The following is a 23132-nucleotide window of genomic DNA, read 5'->3' as shown; positions in this document are numbered from 1 at the left end:
ATGCTGGTGCTTTGTTGTAGTAAAACAAAGAGACAATTAATTGAGATCTATATGGAGAACATACGTGGTAGAACACGTGGGTTGAGTGAGAAAATAAGAAAATCACAATGTAATCAGGGAGATCAGTTAGAAGTTAGCACATCACTTATAGTAGATTTAATGTAGACAATGATATCAAATGGATACCATGAGAAGTGATTTGATTTTAAGGATATAGGTAGGAAATAATGAAGAGATCACTTCCTCCCTAGGGTTCTGGAAAAAAATCAGAACTGAACTTCCACACCTTTAAAAAAATATAAATTAGATACACTTTGGTCATTTGTGACAAAATTAGAGGTAATATTTGACAGCATTCAAAACAAGCCACATTGGGCTTGGAGAGTGGCATAGCTGTTAAAAGCACTGGTTGTTCTTCCAGAGGACAAGGGCTGAAGTCCCAGTAACCAATGATAGCTCACAACTGTCTGTAACTCCAGTTCTGGGCATCTGACACCTTCACACCAATGCATACAAAATAAAGTTAAATAAATTAAAAGTAAAAAAAGACACATTGTCTGCCAAACTGTTGCTATTTATGATTGTATATACTTGAACTACCTTAACATAGTATCAAGGGAAGTCCTAGGCAGTTCAAACTTTTAAAAGATGGACTTCTTTGAAAAGACCACAAGAAATATGGAAATTTAGAAAGTATATTTGTTACAATATTTAAATCAAAGAATTTAGAATATCCCAGTGGTGGCTTAAATGAAATTAATTGTCAAACACTAAAAGCAAAGTTTAAGTTACTTTCTAAGGGCTATTTATAAATATTCTGATTGAATATGTTAAGCTGTCTTGTCAGTATCAGTCTTCCTTGTTTCACAGCATAAAGAAGGTGATAGAACAATAAAATTATGTAAATATTTTGTGTATTTGGTATTATATTTTATGTCATCCATTAAATTTGTCACAGGTTTTAATACATGTTATAACTCTATATAGCAATAATGTTATATGTACTGCTATTGCTTAATTGTAGGGTAAAAGTCCCAGCCAAAGAAACTCACCGTGGCCCTGAAACAAGAGCTAGTGAAAGAAATATTTTAGCCATTAACCAAGAACCTAAAAAATACACCCTGACTCTGAAATCAGAGCCAAAGAAGCAAAATTTGGCCCTGGAACCAGAGCCAGGGAAAGAAATACACCGCGGTCCCAAAACTTTAGAAAACAATGTGGTTAAAATATTTCTTCAATACAGAACTAGAAGAGTTTGATGTTGTAGAATATTATTGTAACCGTGTAACAGTGTGTTACTTTTGTTTATGTTGTATTTGTTTAATTATGTAAGGATGCATGTTTAATTATGAAAAGATGTGTTGCATCTGTTTTGCCTTGCCTGCATAAGGCACCTGATTGGTAGAATGAAAAGCTGAATGGCCAATACATGGGTAAGAGAAAGGATAAGCAAGGCTGTTGGGCAGAGAGAATAAATAGGAGGAAATATCTAGGCTCAGGAGAAGAGAAGAATTAGAGAAGGAGAAGAGAATTAGGGACACACCTGGGGCAAGAAGCCAGGCAGATTCCAGCTGCACATATATAGAGAAGTGAAAGTAAGATATACAGAAGTAAGAAAGGTAATAAGCCCCAAGGCAAAAGGTAGTAGATAAGGTAACAGATTAAGTTAAAATAGTTATCCAGAAACTTGCTTAAGCTAAGCTGAATATTCAAAACTGATGATAAGTCTCTGTGTCAGAATTTGGGAACTGATTGTTGCCCCAAAAGGAAAAGCCTGGTACAGTTCAGGATAAAAATATTGCTGATATTGAACTCAGGTTTCTCCATGCAATTCTGAGTTACTGAGGGCTTTTTATATTTTTGTTCAATGTTCTTAATTAAAAAATTTTCATGTTTATGTTTTTCCTGATGATTTATTGAATTAATTCTATAAAACTTGGTCAGAGAAACTAAGGTAAAAATATTGTTCAAACTGTCATATTGTATTATTCAGTATTCTTCTGCTCATCTAAGATCCTTTTATACCCGTTTGACATCTGGGTTTTTAACTTTTGATTTACAGAAAATATTCTAAGTTTGAGCCCTCTACTAGAGTTACAGTAAGATAACTTCTCAGGAAGACCAACTTTGTATTTTGGTCATGTTTTCTCCATTCTTCCATGTTAGTTTTTCCAGGTTACAAGTACAGACATGATTAGCGTGCTTCAAATTTACCATCCAGTCGATAAACATCAAACTTCTGCCTTTCCGTTGAGATGCTCTCTTTCAGCTTATGCATTTTCAAAAGCAATATATTCAAGAACATGGAACATAATTGCTAATTGTTTTGATAATGAATGTGGCTGAGCATTGTAAAGATGTCTTTAGCTATTTTGCTGTGTGCACAGAAGGAAGAAATGGCCTAGTGACTAAAATTACATGAAATATGAGTCAGATAAATAGCACTAAGGTCCTTGATAATATAAGCTATTTAAAAAGATGTCATTAGATGACTGTTGCTTCTATAAATGAAAAACATTCCCAAAGGCTCCATAAAACATATTTGATAAAATACTATTTCATCAATATTTTGATATTTATGAAATTATTTAAATTTCTCTGTTTGATAATGACAACTAATATTAAAGGACATGGTCAAGAGAATAAGTTGGGAATAATTGAATGCCAAGTTTGAAGTTTTTTCTTCCCAACTAGAAGCCAACATTGCTCTGCCCCCCATTGCATGTCAAGTATGTTACCACCTTCCTCACTCCAAATTGTTTCACAATCTTTGAACATTAAGATTCAGACATGCACATATTCACTGAACAACTTTGGCTTCTGAAAATAGACTGTGAGTTTTGATATACAAAAAGAATTGGAAGATGGTTTTCTAAGAAATTCTCAAAACAAGTTTGGTAATTTAAACTGCTAAAAGAATGCATTTATTTTTCTAAAACAACATCATCTTTTTAAATTTAAATGTCATTTTTCCATTTCAATTTTTATGTGCACGAGTCTTTTACCTGCATGGGTGTCTGTGCAGTGTGTGCCTTATAATTCCATGTTCAGAAGAGGGTGTGGGATCTTCTTGAACTGGAGCTATGGATAGTTGTAAGCTGCCATGTGGGTGCTTAATAACAAACCCTGGTTCTCTGGAAGAGCAGTAGTGCCTCATATTCACTGAACCATCTCTTCAGTCCCCAAAACAGTAACTTTTAAAGATTTTCATTTACATAATACTGCAAACAGCCCAATCAATTAATTTTTTTGGTTGCAACCAACTGGAACACAGTAAATGAATGAACCAATGGGTTAATGAATTGACATTCCCTCTAAAATTTATTTTGATCATTACTAATCCAAGTGGAATTATCTAGAATAAAATTATTTTTCAACTTTTATCTTATTTGTTGTGTGTGTGTGTGTGTGTGTGTGTGTATCTGAGTGTGTGTCTATGTTGCATGCATATCATGGTGTACACTGGATGTCAGAGGACAACTTTGTATAGTCAGCCTTTACAAGGGTTCCAGATATCCGATTCAGATCATTAGGCTTGCACCCTCATGCATCTTTACCCATTGAGGCACCTCAGCAGACCCAAGAATAAAAATAGTTTATAGTAGTTGAGTATGGTAGCAAATGCCTATAACCTAGCAGTCAGGAGGCAGATATGGGCAGATCTTTGTGAGCATAAAACCAGCCTAGTTTACATAGTGTTCTATGACAGCAAGAGTTACATAGTAAGAGCATGTTTCAAAACAATAACAGCAACAGTTTTATGGAACTTCTCAAATTTGACATTTTCTGTTTATAAGAAAACCTGTTAAGACTCTAGCTCAGTTTTCAGTGATTAGCTATTAGTACCCCTTATCATTTTATATGTGATATATTATATACCAAGTACAAATAGGAAACTGCATATGACCTAAGTATTTTCCTGGAGTATAAAATTTAATTGGAAGAAATCTGACACTACCAAAATATTTCCAGAGGTGGTTCATGGTATTAGAAAGGGGATTATAGAGGTCTTTGCTATCTCTAAAAATCTATTCTAAAGTAACTTTCATTAATATTGTGTGTGTAAAATCTATTCTAAAGTAACTTTCATTAATATTGTGTGTGTGCGTGCGTGCGTGCGTGCGTGTGTGTGTGTGTGTGTGTGTGTGTGTGTGTGTGTGTGATCCTATAATTGGTAAATCCATTTCTAGTCTTGACTTGGAACTTTCTGCAGACTTTTGATTTCCTAGAACTGGACACAAAATACAAATTTCCCCACTTCTATTGCTTTTCTTTTCTTTCTCTAATTGAATAGAGCATTCTTAAATTAAAACACATAGTATGTAAAGACACCTTAGATTTCAAACGGGACTTATACAAATCATTGATTCTTGTCTAATACCAATCTGTAACAATGATTAAATGGATTATAAAGAAGCACTGAGCACAGATAAAACACTCTTCCCCAGGATGAACCTGAAATAATCAGACCTGTCACTCCAAAATGTCAATTACAACCTCTATAATATGTGTTCACTGGAAATTTTAGCAGATACATGTTTTAAAATCTCTTACAGAAACATGTACATTAAAAAGAAGCCATTTTGATTTCAGCCAAATTGGAAACTGTTGCTGTGACTATGTTAACAATTCTATGAATTCCAGGCCTATTTACAATAAACAACCCAGGCAGACCATGTATATCGTACTAAAAACATTTTATAGAGACTTTCAAGTGTTTTTCTGGCACTTAAATGCTATTAACAAGATTAACAAGCAGGTCTGGGAAGTATTATCATGTTTATAAGGTAGTCTGTTAAGGTCGTTCACTCCTCTGACATTGCCCAGGAAATGAACCACAAAATGACTATTAATAACTCCCTGTCTCTCCTGTCTCCATTTGTATGTACATATACACACATGAATAAAATATTCACAATTATCATCTTTTAATTGTAGCTATGAAGACATTTTCATATTGATTTTTTCTGTGTCTGCACATCTCAGCTTCTGCACCATCTATAGTTCATTCTAGTCTATTATTGGATTCTTTTTTAATTTTTTTCATTGGCAGAAAACTTCCTAAAGCATAAATAGAAAAGCCAGGGAAATGGAATAAATTTGTCCCTATATGTGATAGAATACTTATATTTATAAATTAGCATGGGGTGATTGCATCAGATAGATTTTTATTAACCATTGAGTAACACATTATCTTTAAAAACATGTTACTTGGGCTAGAGAGATGACTGAGAGGGTAATAATAATTTGCTATGCAGAGACGAGGACCTGAGCTCAAATCTCCAGTATCCATATAAAAAGCTGGACATGGCCACACACACATGCAACTCTTGTGGTCTGAAAGGGCAAAGATAGGAAGATCATTGGAACATCCTGTATGCCAATTCCAGGTTCAGTAAAAGATTCTGTCTCAAGAAATTAAGGGGAGAATGACAAGACAAAATAACTGACATCCTCTTATGCCCTCTTTTCTGTGGTAATACATTGTTTATGATTTAATAAAGCTTGCCTCGGGACTGGAATGCAAAGCCAGCTACACTAGTTAATTATAGAACCTGGGCAGTGATGGCACACACATTTAATACAAGGACTCAGGAGACAGAGGCAAACTTTGTGAGTTCAAGACCACCCTAGGCTACACTAGAGTGAATCACTTTAAAAGAGTAACAGAGCTCATGCCTTTAATTCCAAAACTAGTGAGGTCTATAAGGCAGAAGCAAAGGGTCTCATGTGACATTCAGTTTCCGGAGACAGGGAAGACAGGATCTTGATTTCAGCCTTGGTAGAGGTAAGAGTTACCAGTTGGCTGCTTTGCTTCTTTGATCTTCAGCTGAGCTTTGTTAAATCATAAACAATTTGTCACCACACTTTTCATGTATGGGTTTGTATAGCACCCTGCATAAATGAGCATAAGATGTACATAAGACAGGTGTACACACACACCATATTAGTTGCCCAAATGTCTTGATAAATTTGAGTTATTGTGTAAGAAATATTTTTTGTCCATGAGTAACACATAGGGTAACACAAAGCTCAGTGCTTAGGGACATCATGACTATGGTTGGTCGCAAGCCATACACATTTGTCATGTATGGGAATTTGAGCTGGGCTAGAATGTATTTTATCTGGAAAGTAAGAATGGTGTCAACTTCAAGGATAAGATCAAGTGTAGAGCTGTTCAGATAGACTTACAGTTGAGAATTTGAGCAGAGATACATTCTGGGATATTTATTAGATTACGTGCCTTAGCCCTAATCTCAGGAAAAGTTCTGAAAAAATATAGTGGGATGTAGCTCAAAAGTCTTTTGCTTTTTTTCAACATAAGTGCACATCAAAATGCATGTATTAGGCGGACAATGTTTCCTCCCTTCCTTTATTACCCAAAGCTACAAAGAGTAAACAATGATCTTCACAAGACAATAGTGACAGAAGAATCTGTGTAGATAAGCGAAAGCAAAAACTATCAGCATTACAAAGAAGGACTATTAGGGTTGCAGGGGTGATATCTACCTCTAGTGGTAGACTAGCCACACCTGGTTATCCTAATAGCCAATTTTCCACCCATAGGAATGAAAGCTGAAACATACAGAAAGAACAGGCATCAGCGATAGTGGTGATGGTTTTAAATATCAAATGTCTACCCATTTATGAATCTTTTATAAGTAAACAAATTATTTTTGCTCCAGTTGTTTCTTTACTATCAAATGTCAAAAATGTATGATAAGGATTCAAAATAAAGGGAACTTAGTGCTTCATTGTACAGAACATCAACCATTTGGCACACAGTAGGTATTTATTAGCCTGGGTTTTCTTTTTGTACAGGAGATTATATGGACCACAGGTCTGAAAAAAAATCTGTTTAGAGGAAACTTTATAGAAGAACAGTGATCAACAGGGAAAACAAAGCTTCATTCTAAACTAACAAAGGAGTAAGTAAAAGATTCCACTTTGCACTAACTATCTGATATCCAGTGCCTTTGGGAACCAAAATGAATTTGGAGAAACTGAGAAACAAAAGGAGAGAGAAAAACAATTGAAAGTTTCAGAAAAAAGCACCAAGGCTTCCGAGTTTAATTCACAGTTAATGAAATCACATTTGCTCATGGTTGACAGTGGGCTGAACTTCATTTAGGACCTGTACTTAGCCTTTTTCATGGCTGATGTAGAAAGCAGCTTTGGTTTTTGTCCTTTGTACCAGGATTCTAAACTTGGCAATGTGATAGTGCTGATTTATACAGTGGTCTAATAGTGTATATTTTTTAAGATGAAAGGTATACACATATTCAGGGTATGAGGAATTGAGGGGAGAGGGAAGAAAGAATACATACATACTTCTATCTACCCCCATCTCACTCACTCCATCTCCTGGGAGGACAGAGGGATGGAGTGAATAGGATTTGAAGTTTTACTGGTGAGAAACGGACATTTTCTGTATCCAGGTCAGTGTTCAAAGGCCTAATGCTGTAAGAAAATTATCTGGAGGGAAGAGGCAGTTGAGGGTTATTAAGTTATTTTAAAATGTCTGGGCTGCTGCCCTTTGTGAAAGGAACAGGATGCTTCTTCCCAGGGGGACAGGATAAGAGGCAATCAGAGACGCCTAGAGCTCAGGAATGTTTGGGACTTTGCACATATCTCACACTGGATGGGAACTCTTCAAATTAAAACAAACTAATTTGGTCATGACTATATTTGGGGCCTAGAAAAATTCCAAAAATGTAGCTCATCCTGGGTTTATCTGTCTGAACATTTTCCCCAAATCCTAATGTGAGGTATCTTTTAGAAATGTCTTAGACTTCAATTTAGTTTGAAAGGAGATGAGACCATGGGAGGCCTTACCCTTTCTGAGGAGTGCATGAGGGATGGGTAGATAGGAGGTAGAGAGAGGGAACAGGAAGAGAGGAGGGAGGGGAAACTGTGGTTGGTATGTAAAATAAATACATTTAAAATAAAATACAAAAGAGATAAGAAAAGTTATTCACGATTTTTGAGTGATACACTATATATATTCAGCTATATGTATTATAATTGAGAGTTTAAAAGGCCTAACATATGTTTTAACTAGGTATTATAGCATATATATGTGAAATGTATATATAGATACATATATTGAAGAACTACATATATAGACTCAGCATCTTTTGTAAACTAAAACTTTATAATCTATGGCATTTTCTTAAGACTATTGCTATCAGATTCATAGCTCCCAAAGCTCAGTGAAACATGCTGTATCATAAATGTAAAGCATCACTGATCATTGGGAAAGAGAAGAAGTCTAATAAATAGTATTTAGGAAAAACAAAAGACCCTATTTCTTTGGAACTAAAGCCAGGGCTCAGAGAGATCTCAGTAATTACTTCTACTTCCCTATGTTTTCTCATTTTATTAGTTATTTGAGAACATGGTATAATGTATAATGTGTTTTAATTGTAGTCGCCCTTCCTACTTATTCCTCCCAGATGCATTATTTCTTTGTTTCTTCCCCTCTTTCTTCTTTAAAAGCCCATAGCAGATCCTTTGTGCTGCCTGTATACTCCTAGATGTGTGGTTTTCACTGAATATGGTCGACCCACCAGGTGTCACACCCTGAAAGAAAATGGACTCTCTCTCTCTGAGCCAATATTAGTTGCCCAAATCGCCTGAGCTAGGGGTGGGACTTGCTCCTTCCTCCATCTTCCATGCTACTTGCTTATGTTTAAGGGGAAACCCAGGCTCAGATGGACTGAGTGAAATGTCAAATCATACTATTAGATAAAGAAGGACAGAATGTGGAATTCCAGTTTGGGTAGTGCTAGGAATAGAATTGAGGAATTTATACATGTAAGAAATTTAGGTTTTGATATTCATGAATTAAATGTGTCTGTTAAGTTTCGTTTCCTATGCATCAAGCAACATGAGGCAAGGGAAACTCAACCAAACTGTTGTATAAGGGGCTGGAGACATGGCTCAGTTGTACAAAGTTCACTTGATGCTCTTCTAGAGTACCCAGGTTGGGCTTTTAGCTCAACCTCTTCTGACCTCAATAGCAACAGACACAAACAGTGTATAAACATATATACAGACAAATTTACTCATGTATATAAAATAAAATAGTAACAAAATAACAAAGAAATTTAAAACCCGGTATTAAACATTAGACTTTATGTTCAGAGGGTATGAGAGATGTGTTCACTCCATTAACCTAAAATGATACAGCTCAGTTGCAAGGCACTTGCTTAGGTGCTGGGTCCTAGGCCCAGAACAGAGGAAAATGATTCATTGATGTGAGAAGACAGATAAAGTCCAGAAGCTGAAAAGCACAGAAAGTTACTGTCATATATTCATTCTTCTCACTCATTCTTTGAAATATTTACCAAGCATGTGCTATGACACAATATACTAGAATAATAGACACAATATATATTCTTATTGTGTCTCTTATTTAAGTTATGATTATAAAACTCAGTTTATGAAACTATGAGAAAGGGGTGTAAAGAATTTTTCACATACCTGTAAGAGACAGAGGTTACTAATGTCTCTATCTCTCAGTGAATTCTGAAAAATCAAAGGCCATACTCAATACTCTGCATAGCACTTTTGCATCTTATTAACTATCTTTCAGTTAATATCTTAACCTGAGTTGTTTTCATGATTATATCATCAATGAAGCTGTGCTGACTATCCCTTTACTGTACTTCCAGAGCTTAATGAGACTCCACTAATGTGACCTTTGGAGCCATCAAACTGTGGAGGAGAAAGCACAGCAGAGAAGACTGACCTCTGGGTTATCTTTCTTTAATAAAGTCTTTTGAAAAAGTCAGAGAATCAGGGTTTTGACATTGGTGTCAAAACTTCAAATACTCACAGATATTTACCCGTGTTCTCAAAGACTGACAGCTGAAATTAGAGAGTGGATTATGTTTTATGTTTGTTTCATATCATCATTGGTGTTAAATGGTTAAGTAAAGAATTTACTATCATTTGTCTTTTCCATCCTGATAAGATTGATGGTACAATAAGAGCCCTCCAGAGTATTATGAAGATTTATTTTCACTCTTCTAGAAAACTGTCACAAACAATTTCTATTTCAAAGCCAACATTCAGGGAATGAGTGAATGTTAAATGGCCTGTACTATCATGGGACTCAGTCATCTTTGGATGACTGAAGGAGAAACTGAGGTTAGGAAAGTCAAGTGATTCACAAATACGCAAAGAGCTAGTTTACAGAGAGGAACTAAATTTTAAGCCCTTTGATACACTGTTTTCTTAGCATTCCCATTACATAATGTCAGCTGATAAAAGTTGCTTTGAAGGAAAATGTACACAAAAAGGATCTTACCAGAAACAGCACAAAAGTATACACTATACAATGTGCTCATAGTTTATAAATAGCTTTGCCAGGATTCAAGTAATATACAAAGTGAATGTCATAATACTATTGTGACACTTAGTATAGCAAGATAAAAATTAGAAATGGAGGGATATTTTCTAAGTTGGGTAGCACAATCCACTGTCCTTTAGCAGAATAGTATCATCTTACCTAGATGACAAGAGATCACCTACTTTTCAGAAGATACAGCCACTGTAAATCAACAAATACAGAAGTATTTCATGCTTGTTGTTGTTAAGGCTCAGAGATAACAAACTACTGCTTCTTCTGCTTATACATTCTCATGCTGAAATTATAAACAGCAATACAAAGGAACAAACCAAAATGAGCTATAACAGTTCCTATAACAACTAATGACTGGAGCATGAAAGGCAGAAAAACATGTTTTAAACACAGGAGGCATTGAAACCTGGAAATCAGGTCTGAATTAGGAATTGAGGTACTACATTATAAGGGAAAGGTAGTGTCAAGCTTCAAAGGCTACTGGAGTAAAGGAACATCATTACTAAGATCAAAGTATGGTCTATGAACTTAAACTAGAATGTAGACTGACAAGATGCAGAACACCAATACCAAAAGATAGGTCTAGGATGTTGGCCACAATTCCAGGCAGAAAATCAAATGCTTATACTTCAGGAGCTATGGTAATAACAGGTCACAGAACACAGAATGCAAACCAGTAATTTTATCAGACATAGCAGTGATAATGAGAGATGCTGAGTGAAATAAATGTTGACTTCAGCCAGGCAACTTCTTTGCTAAGCAAGAACCAACTAGAAGGTTTTGAGTGACTCAGACATGTTGAATTGCTGTAGAAACATGCCTGGAATTGAGAAATTGAGAGTGGTGAAAGGGTAGATCAAGGTCTCTCTCTCTCTCTCTCTCTCTCTCTCTCTCTCTCTCACACACACACACACACACACACACACACACACACTGGACAGGAGGAAAAGATAGAAATTCACTTGAACATAAGTTCCTTTGTGAGCATTCTATGTTAAAAACAGAAATCAACCAAACAAAAATAACTATCACTTAGTTTCCCCAGAACTCCACTTTCACTCCTCCATCAAGTACTTCAGAAATATTTAGAAAAGAACCTAATGAAATGAATTTTGCTGATTGAGTCAGCAGGTTTGCTACTAGGTTTTAATAGTAAATTCTTCCCAATATTTAGCAACCACAGCGTCTTTTAAGGAGGAAAAGGACCAGCTCATATAAAATCCAAACCTTCCTAAGGGACAGCTGGCAGAAATATAAGTTGAAACAGTTCATCTGGTAATACAGAAAAGTAGTAGAAAATCAGTCTTCAGCTAGAACTAATCCATGTAGAACAGGTTATGACCTCAATTGGTTGCACCATTTCTGTACCAATGGGGGACAGTAAATAGCATTTACATTCTTCATGAGTGAGTGGAGACTAGAGACAGTGCTAACAAATTTAATAACCAATATCTTGGCTGTTTCTACTCATGCTATCCCAAGGAAGACATTACAGAGCTGGAAAAGATCCAGGAAAAAACAGCCAAGATGATCAAGGGGAAAGCTTATCACTCATTCAAGGACAGACTAAAAGACTAAAAAGGATTAACATTTCTCAAAGCAGGAAGATGGAAATAAAAAGCATTAGTAAGTGGATGCGAGATTAAAGTCCACAGTGGGTAAATATAAATGTCTTCATTGATTTCTGAACCATTTAACTAGGGCCATTTGTTGAGGTCAAGGGATGTAGACTAACAAGAAAGTAAAACATGCCTTGATTTATACAGAGTTCAATATACCCATAGGAGTTATATCTAAGAAAACACTGAAGCAACACATGGCCAAAGTTTTACATAGCTTTGGGTAAACTCCACTGTCAGTCATTTTCCAATACCTCATTAGCAACTGGGCATGATGCACCCTAATTTTTGAGATGAAAATTACTAGGTTACTGATAAAACAAACAAACAAACAATAAACACTACTCATGTCTCCATACGTGATAGAGCCCTGGGCTAGTTGCCATGTCAGTCTGATTCAATGCGATATTTTTATGCTTTTATTATGGCATCTATGTTGGAACATCCTGCATGCAAATTTGGGATTCCTAAATTCTTCTGACAGTCCAGAACACAGAAGAATAATTTTCTGTCTCATTAAGTAAGCAAGAGAGTCCTAGTTCTTGGCTCTGTTTGGTTTCCCCATATGGGAGTATGAAACATAAAAAGGTGAAAGAAATCCTAACAGAATGCAGCAGCTGGTTAAAGGCTATTATACTGAAATTTTCATGAGTTTGACAGTAGGCCAAAAATACTACAAAATGGCAGAGAGTAGAAAAGGCAGTTGTAACAGGTTGAACAATGTTGGTGATTATTTTTTCAGTGGCAGTGAAAGCTGTAATCAAATAAACTGATAGAGGTGCTGACAGAAATAAGAGAGTCCCAAGGGAGAGGGAATATGAAAACTGTAACAATGATGTATGCTACAGGATAATAAACTAGACAAACATGTAGTTTGAAGTATCAAAGTGGATGTTCATATGAAAAACTGGTGTCAGGGCATGCATAAACACTGCCTGATTTCTAGTCCACAGCATGACTGCTAATAATGTCTTAACATATCAAGAATGAATGCCTAACTCGATGATCACGTGGGCCTTGTGCTACTGGTATGCAAACTACTTGTTATTTGGATAATTTGCTCTTGAAAATGCAAAGCTTTAAAACATTTCAAAATTTATCTGAGAACATAACTTGATTTTGCCAGTGGGAATGCATGAGAGCAAGAAGGGCTGTGAAACACCTTCTAGGTACAACAAAGCCACTGCAATCACGAACTTATAGCAGCTGATTTACTGGTACTGGGTCTGCATAGGGTTGGCCCTGCCAACATTCTTCTATGGACTGGAGAAGGCCTCATGGGAATCCCCTGTAACTGAACAAATTCTGGCTACTAACAAATTCTGGGATGGGGGAAGTCATTATTTTCAGTTGTGTACCAACTGATAGGCCCACCAAAATTGAATAGAAAATTCCAGACTCAGGGTCAAACAGATGGCTGTGGTTCAACTCACTGGATCATGAAACAAAAGTCATTAATGTGGAAACGAAATTTGTAGGGAAGAAGGAATGTTTGATAAGAGTGGAGAAGAAGAATCAGAATATTTTTCTTACATTAGTGAAATTGTCAAATAACAAAATTATTTAAGGGCAAAAGATTCTGGAAGCCAAACAAGATGGGAACTAGTCAACTTATTGTCAACTTGTTAGCTTTGGACTAATAAAGCATCTCTGATTATAATTTTTTTGCCAGAACATAAAGGTCACTGAACCTTATACTTAAAAATAATTCACTTTAACTGTGGAGTGACTGTGGACTGCACAGATCTAAAGGGAACATCTATACTATGTTCCTTTTCAGCTCAAGGCTAAGTTATCATTGGAGAAGAGAGAGCTGAAAGACTCTAAGTGCCATTGTAGTGGACATTCACAGAGAATCAATATCAGCTGGGTACGATGAGGACATTGCTCACATGAACTCACATTGCACACATGAACTTACAGCAGCTGTGCCTGCATGCACATGGCCTATGCAAGGTCAAACCACACAAAATCCTGGCATGGAAGTTGGAGAGGCCATGAAGTTCCAGGCAAACTGAGAATCTATTGGCAATTGAAGGCTTCTGGGGAAGGGGGAGTAAGTTTTCCTCAGGGATGTTATACCAGAGAGTCTATAAAGGGTTTAAAAACAAAGCACTTGAAGTTGGGAGGGAAAAGTGATGGAAAGAGAGGGGAGGGATTCAAGGGGAGGGATTGTGGAGTGGATTTCATCAAAACACATTACAAGCATGTATGAAATTCTCCAACAATAAAAAAATGTAAAAATAATTTGCTGTAATTATATTTTATAAAATAGCTATGAATAATACAATAAAATACCATTAAATATTTATCATAATGTGTATTTTATAAAGACTTATTTTTTATATATTATAGCTCAATATTTTAGACTCCTATTTGATACATTTTGTAATCCTCAATTTTAAATAACTTATTAATGTAGAGAACTGTTCTCCCTAAAGATTCAGAGATGCCTATGAAAAATGAGGTGATGTCTCTCATTCTAGGAACTTCAGAGGCATTTAAGGCCTGCATAATTCCCTTTCCACTAATGTCTTCCTGTCTATTGTTTTAGGTATTTTACCACTTAACCATAAAGAATTGAGCTTTTGGAGATTATCTAGAGACATTATAGTATGTTTGAAAGATGATGTCTGAGGCCCAAGTGTAGAAAAGTTTCACATACATACATGCATGTAAATGCATCTTTAAATCAATAAGGGCTTATATTAGGATTTGGGCATTAGTTTAGTGTCAGTGTGTTTGTCTAGTATTTGCAGACCTTTGGCTTCCATGCTTAGCATTCTATCAACCCAACAAGCCAGACTCCCAGCCAACCAACCAAACTAAACTAACATATGCTAGTGAGTAAAATTACAAATTTCAAAATAAAAATAAAATTCTTGAAAAAAGTTTGGATTATAGGATTCTGAGTTTAGACAAGGCCATTGAATGACTAAACTCGTTGATTCCAATAGCTGAAAAAGGCCATAGATATCACTTAATTAAACACTGTTGTATAAATGAGAAGTTAAGGTTTATATAGGTTATTTGCCCATGACTACATAACTAATAACAGCCAGGGCTAGAATTTGTGATTTAATTACCACAATCATTCTTCAGTATGTAAAGGAGTTCTGGGTAAATAGCACATAAAGTCATTCTCTAATTTCACTGTGAAGCAGCAAAGAGACCATTTTACTGGGAAGTGAGGAATTATAGTATTTAAAAAATTTCTACTTGTAATTTTAGATGGTTTAATTAATTTCTACTGCCCCATAGCAAACTACAGGATGGCTTGCATTATATTTAAGAGTGGTTCTCAACCTTCCTAACGTTTCAACAATATAGTACAGTTGCTCTTGTAGTGATTCCCTCCCAACCTAAACTTATTTTTTTTGCTATTTTGTAACTGTAATTTTTCAGCTGTTGTGAATTGTAATATAAATATCTGATATTCAGGAGAACATGTAAGCACAAATGGGTTTCAACCCATAGGTTGAGAACCACTGCACTAGTAAGATAAGAAACATTTAGGAAAAAACGGGAAAGTGCTAGAAATCCCTGTGAGACTGTTAATGAACCCTACACAATAATTCAGAGAATCATTGCATAATACTGATTTTTAGATGATTCCAAACCTTCATGCACCAAAGTAGAAAAAGAACCTTTATTGCAATTTATAATGGAAATTGATAAAAGTGAGTTTGCTCACACACACGTTTCAACAATTTTCATATTCTGGGTCCTTTGTAGTGATTTACTACCTCAGTGTCTTTGTCAGTGCAGATTTAATTTCATATTAAGATATTTAAGGCTTATTACTTCATCAGCAAACTCACTTCTTTAATATGTTTTAATCCTACTTTACAATTTTCTTCTCTTTCAAAACAGTTTTTCAGTTTTATACAGAATTTATTTGATTCATGACTCTAAATTACATATTTTAAACAACAATTTAAGGTACATATTTTACATATTAAAGAAGTTTTTATAGTTAAAAGATAACTAATTCTGGAAAATTTTATTGCGATAAAAGTGAAACAATATTCCTGAAGAATGTCTTTCTTTAGAGAGCCCCTAAAGTCCCTTCATCGTCATTCTTTTGAGTTAATAGAGGCCTGAAATCACATTTCTTGAGAACTGAAGCAATGAAGATCAAGGACTGCAGTTATTGTTTTGGAACTGAATTATAAAGAATTGATAGGTAGGAGAAGAATAAAAACAGCCTCAATAAATACATCAGGCTGAAAAGCTGGAAAAACATTTAATATTTGTATTCAGACTCATGCCAGAAGAAAGTTCAAAGATTTTAGCTGCTTCTGAAGACTGTTTCATGAACCAAATTACTTCTAATTGTTGTTGGGGGTATCCAATTCAAAGTTAGATTTAAGTTAGACTCTTGCATGATTGATGAGAGACTGTTAAGCCATCGTAATAACTCAATATTCTTTCTCCTTTCTTTTCCATGTCAACTCAATATATCATAATTTAAGTTTCATAGAACATCCATCCTTTGACTCTTTTCCTTTGACTGGCACAAATGGTCCCAGAAAGAGTTTCACTCTGATGTTATTATTAGGTAACAAAGGCTGAGAGCTACATGTTGAAAATGAACACTTCAGTGCCACAAATTCTGGACTTTCTGCCTATGTGTTATGAGACATATAATTCATTTAAACAGTTTGTGTAAATATTACTTGATAAATCTTCCACTTGTGTCTGAAGAAGAAATGCAGAAACCCACTACATAAATAACATTTTTCTGTCAAATAATCACTCCCACTCTCAAAGATATGTGGATATTTTTGTTTCACAGAGAAAAATATGCTCACCCTCAAAAACACACCTTATATGCTTCGTTAAATGCATTGTTCCTGAGAGTGATTCCCTATTGCATCAGCAAATTTACAGGGCTAATTTCAGTATGAGTTTACTATCCAAGTTTCCTTAGGAATAAAAAGAAATAGGTATTGTAGAAGAGGGTAACCACTTTTAAAAAGAAATTCACTTATGAGCATACAGAACAGATACAATAAATGCTCTTTTTTGACTTACTTGATATAGTAGGGCACTTTGTTTGGTGAGATGGCTCTCTCCCAGGGACCCTGGACTGAAGCTACAAAAGGAGAAAAAAGAAAGGCAAGAAGGTCAAATTCCTGGCAAAGAGGAAAGAAGACATTATAGCACCAGAACACAACTTTACACTGATACTCGTGTGTTTGCTTAGTTGCTCATGAAGACAGGATGGATTAACCTGCTGTTCTGAAACTTCTGGCTTCACCTAAGTGAAATTGAGCTCATTTGGGTACAAAGATTAATGCAAAGGGCCAGGAGGATCTTTCTACTGCTAACCCTATACTAGAAATGAGAAAATGAATCAACAAACTGGTGGCTTTTCTCCACTGAGTACTTCCCTTATAATACTTCCTGTTGTTGCTTTTCAATATTTTGTTATTTGACTGACTGGGTTTTATTAGTTTATTGAATTAAATATCCCCTGTGATTATATTTATATTCTAAGTCCTTGAAAGGAAGATACTATGTGTATTAATATGGTATGCTTATTTTTTATTAAAGAGGATCCAAATCCATTTACCAATTACATGCTTAATTGAGTACTTTAAAATGTCAGTTGTTCACCATATTACTAGAAGGGACAATCAAGGGTGACAGAATGACACCTAATGATAGCAAAGGGCAATACAATTTTATGAACAGTCTGGTCACATATATGTGTACTGCCTGTACTTGGAATTCATTTAATGTCTTTATTACTCATAAGTCAAACCAATTATATTTAAACCATTCTATTTTTAAAGTTTAAGGTGAGGCCTCATTCTGTTTGTCATACTGACCTTGAATTAAAGATTCCCCTTCCTTAGCTTCCTGAGTTGCTGGAGTTACATGTCTCTGCTATCATTAGCAGTTCTTCAACATTTAATGCCTAAGTTGTAGAGCTTTCCCCATTCTTTACTAAATCTCATCCACTAAAATGTCTTTTATGTACTGCTTATGTCTGATTGTTTTCTTTACTGAAGATAAAATAATCCTGTTGAGAAGGCACTATAACATCTCCTTAACAGTGCAACCTTCCTCCTGCATAAAGTTTTAAGACATGGGATTTTCAAGAATCATACATCCTGGGTTCAATATTTAGCACAGAAAAAACAAACAAAACAAAACACAGGATATGGAACACCATCTGATAAAGAAATATAAAAGCATAATCTAGCAAGTCTGTGTGTTTCTGCATCTACATCCCATTAATAATTGGAAGCACAGCTGATGCTATTATTTCCTTCACTGAAAATCTTCCTTTTAAAGTTAATCTCACAGTAAATTCACTTCACCGTGTATTGAGATGGAAGAAAACGTCAAAGCTAATATATCCTTGACTATACTGTATAATATGAAAGAACAGCTTCTAATAAAAGTTAACTTCCCCCATGCCAGACAATTTAAGGGTAATGAAACTCCAGCTTCTTTGTTTTATATAGAGTAATAGAAGGATTGCATTACCCAACCTTTAACCAGGCTTTGTCCCTTGGAGATAAGTCATTTAAATGATATAAGAAATGGATTTGTATTTAGCAGGTAATTATGCTTTTATCCTTTTTTGCAGACAGAAATCCTTAGCAGGGAGAAAAAGGACATTTAGCTGTTGCTTTGAAATACTCCCTAGTCTTCCATTTCTCTCTGTCCTTTCATATTCTTTCTTCTCTCTTCACCTTGCCTTCCCTTCTTGCCTTTCCACACTGCCTTTGTCAGCTCCTTTTTTTCTTCTTCTTTGTGTTACAGCTTTTTGACCCTGATTACTTCACACTGTAAATAATATTTGCTTTATAATGACAGGCTAGACTAATCAACCTATCCGGTCAATTCTGATGTTCTGAGATCCTACAAACCCAAGCCTGTTCTTGTAGGAAGCATAATAAAGAAGCAGTGATTCTATGTCCCGGCTGATTAGAGGAATCTCTTCTTGAAAATTGTGCCACGTATATATGAGGAAGAACCAAACTCCAGAGAGCATTTGGAGGCCTCACTCTTGCTGGCTGTGAGGGTATGAATGGCTACACTGACAAAAGAAATTCTATTACTTTCCTAAAGTTCTCCAAGGACCAAGACTTCATGATTCTCTTATTGTTATTCCTAGTTATGTATTATAAAGTATCAGAAATTTGTTCTGATTCCAAGGAGGAGGTATGCCCTCTTGTAACAGAAAAAAGCAGTTTTTTTCCGGACTGTTCATAGGTATCTCTTAGGGGCAATTGTGCTGCAGATGGTTGTAGGCTCCATAGCTTGGATAAATGGCATGCTACACCAAAAGAGGTAGAGTTGGGGGCCAGCAGGGGATACATAGCAAGACTTGGTATCAAAAAGACAAGACGAAGAAGGAACTTTCAACTATGCAATCTGCAAGAAAATCTATGGTACTCAACAGTGCTAACAGTCAGATCCACCTAAAATGTCTATGATTCACTTTGCTAAGCCCAATATCAAGAGGCAAAAGTCCCATTTATGTGCCAGAGGAACTATCAGAATATGCTTGCCAAATGATTAAAAAAATTTTAAAAAGAAATAAAAATCCAAGTTCCAGTTGAATAACAACTTTAAAATAGTTTTAAAAATTGCATGTGTCTCAGTGATTTACTGGCATACACATCCATGCACCATGTGTATGTTTGGTGCTTATGAATGCTAGGGGTGGGTACCCCTTGCAACTAAAGGTACAGACAGTTGTGAGCTGACATGTGGGTGCTGGGAATTGAACTCAGATCTATGCACTTAATACATCTCTCTAGTCCCAATAAAAACTTCTTAAGCTTTCCTACTTACAGTTCTTTATTGTTAATCTTTTCTCCTTAAAACCTAAAAAGCAAAGCAATGCAAAGCTCTTTTGTCTTTATGTGTACCTATCAAATATACCCAATGGTGAGATGCAATGTATTTTTCTCCCATAAATGATGTTTCTCCTTTGACTCAGAGTTTATAAAGTTTATAAACTCACCTATGCAACTATTTTTCAGGAATAGTTTGAAACCCTGACATTTCATCCTCAAAAACGCCTTTTATGCAATTAAAAATAAGGGGGAAAAGCCTCCTCCTACTCCTTCTCTGATCCATCACCACTAGATGTGCATCCGCTGGAATGCAGTGCTTGCTGTAGAAATAACACAGTTGAATGACTGTTCTATAGGTCTGGATTTGGCACTCCTCCAAAAAGAATGTTAGGATGTTGGCAATTTCATTCAGAGCTACCAGATGACTCTGGCCTCACATCTATACAAAGCTCAATCAAATATGGGGTAAGTCTCATATGTGTACCCCCAGAATTATTATTTCATGTCTCACAGTAGTGCTGATGCCAACAACAGCTGTTCCTTATCTCAGCGCACCAATGGAAGCCTGTCATCCTTGCAAAACTGGCTGTAGTAATAGACACACACATCTTTTATGCCTGAGGTGTCCATTTTTAGTAGTCCATCAGAAGCAGATTTATTAGCAAATAGTTTTATATGATACCAGGTTGTCTTTTGGCATTTTCTTTTTTTTTTTTTACTGTTAGTAATATTATTTTATTAAATCTAATTCCTTGATTTGGACCAGAGTTCAGCACCATCTCATGTTATTTCTTCTTCAGAATGTCTGGAAAGCTTCAAGAGCATGATCATCAAGCATCTACCAGACCTGAATAGATATTCAGTTTGCATCATTTGCGGAGTTTCCCTTGTCAGGCCGAACATGATATTTCCATAGAGGCCTCAGATGAATTCCAGTAGCTCGAATCTCCTGTTGTCTTTTAAATGTAGGCTGGTTACCTCCAGTTGGCCTGGCCACAGTGGAGAATGAGTTCTAGTTTGTATAACAAAAGACCTGGACCCTGGGTGGGCCCACACCCATCCAGAGGACTAGAGAGGCTTACCTAGGATTGAGTAGGACTGGCCATAAGGCTAGTGAGGACTGAGGATGTGCAGTTTTAGGGGTGTCTCGAGGATTAAAGGAAATATTTGATATCAGCGCTATACATGATAATAGGACTTCCCTGATCCACACTCACCAACTCAGGGTGGGACCAGGGGTGGGAGGTGTGGGGAGGCTGTTTGACTGGTTCCCAGCACAGCCCCAAAGACATCAGTCCAGAATAGATGATCCCTGCATCGTAGGACTGATACAGGCTGGACCCCAGCATTCCCTACCCCACATTTTGCCACAGTAATACTTTATTTCTCTCATCACATCTTACTTTTCCCCAGGTGGATCCTGCGTTCCCTAGAGTCAAAGGCATCATCTCACACACAGTTCTATCTCTAGCACTCACAATATTCAGCTTTTTGGCATTTTCTTATACAGATGTTTCTACAACTACTATGTGTAATTCCAGTTGGGGTTTGTAATTTACATTCTCTAGTGTAAAAAAATCATTCATTATAATACAGCATCAGTGCCATGGGATATCTGTCACTGAATTTAGATAGTAAACTACACATGAATTTATTTACACCAAAGCCAACTTGTGAGTTTCACCCTATATTACGGGAGCAGTGTATTATTGAGAAGAACATAGAATAGCAATTCTACCTTCAAATGTTTTCTTCCCTTGAGGTGCCCAAGGTTGTTTGAAAATCACAAATATGGGCCACACCATTTAGAGGAAATTCTGATTTCTACAGTTCTTGATGAATAATAAACAGAATGTGCCAAAAGATGCATGCCAGTGCTTAGCTATAATTAATTGACAGAGGGGCCTAACCAGTGAATTAAAAAATGCTAATGTTATAAACTATGCCAAAGAACACTCTCTGGAATTCCAACTCAAACACAATCATTAACCTTTCATCTTTACTTGGAGCTTGAGATAAGATGGTTGGGTCAAAAGAAAACCAAAACAAAGCAGAGAAAAGAAGAGAAACATAAAAATAGAGAGAGATAAAATGAGAGAGAGAGAGACAGAGAGACAGAGAGACAGAGAGGGGGGAGGGGGAATAGCAAACTTACCTTCTATGTAAAAATGCATTAGGGAGACAGGGATACAGTTCAGTGGCAGAACACTTGTCTAGTACAAGCAACATGTTGGGCTCATTGCCCAGTGCCACCAAAAATAAATGAAAAAGTAAGAAGAAGAAAGTAAAGAGAGAGATTTCAGGGCTAATCAGTGAACCACTGGTAGTTGGCTCTTCAGAAGTATGCAAATCCTAGAAGTTCTTTTATGGGTACATTTAACATTGATGGAATGAATAATGTTTATTAACTTTTTGTTCACTCTCTTCCCACAATACTCCCTAGGCTTTTGTTTTACAATTACTTTAGAGTCCATTAAAATTTTTAACACCACATATCACAGACATGATATATGTCTATTTATGTATTACAGGTATTTGTGACTTTTTCTCATTCCTTAGGAATTAATTTTGTCCCTTGGGGCAATGTGGTTCCATAGAGAATGTTTGAATCAGAGGCAGTGGATACATGTAGGAATATGTAGTTATTGGAATTATCTTATTTGGTTGATACATGACTTAAACTAGCTCTTTAGATATTTAGCAAACTGTGGCATAGGTATTTCTTTCATTTTTAGATGATGAAATTATGAAGACCACATAAAATAACACATTTAAGGTTACTTTCCTAAAATAGTAAAAGAACATAATTTGGGAATGCTTTTCAAAATAAAAAGGCGATTTATGGAGGAGAAAGCTATCTCCCTGTGTCTTTTCTGTACTCTCAACTGCATGTTATTTAATATGCTCTGCCCTGTGCAAAATGTGCCCCTGGGTATAATGATGATATGAATGTTATAAGGGTAGCCAATCACTTTCTGATTGGATTTTAAGCCTGCTCCACCTGTGGAAACTCATAACAGTTACTATAAATCTGACAAAGACTCTATGTTTGGTGTGGTAGTTTGAATGAGAATGACCTCCATATATGTTTGAATACTTGGATTACCAGTTGGTAGAACTGTTTGGGAAGGATAAGGACATATGGCCTTGTTGGAGGAGTTGTGTCACTGGGGGTGGTTATTGAGGTTTCAAAAGCCACATGGGTTGTACATTGTGTTCTCTATATCTTGCCTGTGGTTTGAAATGTAAACTCTCAGCTGTTCCTACCACCAGGCCTTCTCTCTGCCATCGTAAAATCTCAAACCAAATCAGTCACATTCT

At 36.0% G+C, this 23132-nt stretch overlaps 1 protein-coding gene across 10 annotated transcripts in view; it reads right to left on the bottom strand.

Moving 5' to 3' along the window:
- The window catches only part of Dmd (dystrophin), a 2157616-nt gene that overhangs the window by 190316 nt on the left and 1944168 nt on the right, over nucleotides 1–23132 (bottom strand). For all 10 annotated transcript variants that reach the window (XM_040744180.1, XM_021232987.2, XM_040744181.1 and 7 more), the window contains one exon: nucleotides 17026–17086. In XM_040744180.1, coding sequence (XP_040600114.1) covers nucleotides 17026–17086 — 61 coding nt within the window. The remainder of the gene's footprint in view (nucleotides 1–17025; nucleotides 17087–23132) is intronic.

Source organism: Mesocricetus auratus, unplaced genomic scaffold (assembly GCF_017639785.1).
Source record: "Mesocricetus auratus isolate SY011 unplaced genomic scaffold, BCM_Maur_2.0 Super-Scaffold_100003, whole genome shotgun sequence".
Taxonomy (NCBI): Eukaryota; Metazoa; Chordata; class Mammalia; order Rodentia; family Cricetidae; genus Mesocricetus; species Mesocricetus auratus.
The sequence above is the reverse complement of the archived record's forward strand: the minus strand, read 5'-3'. Positions and strand labels throughout refer to the sequence as shown.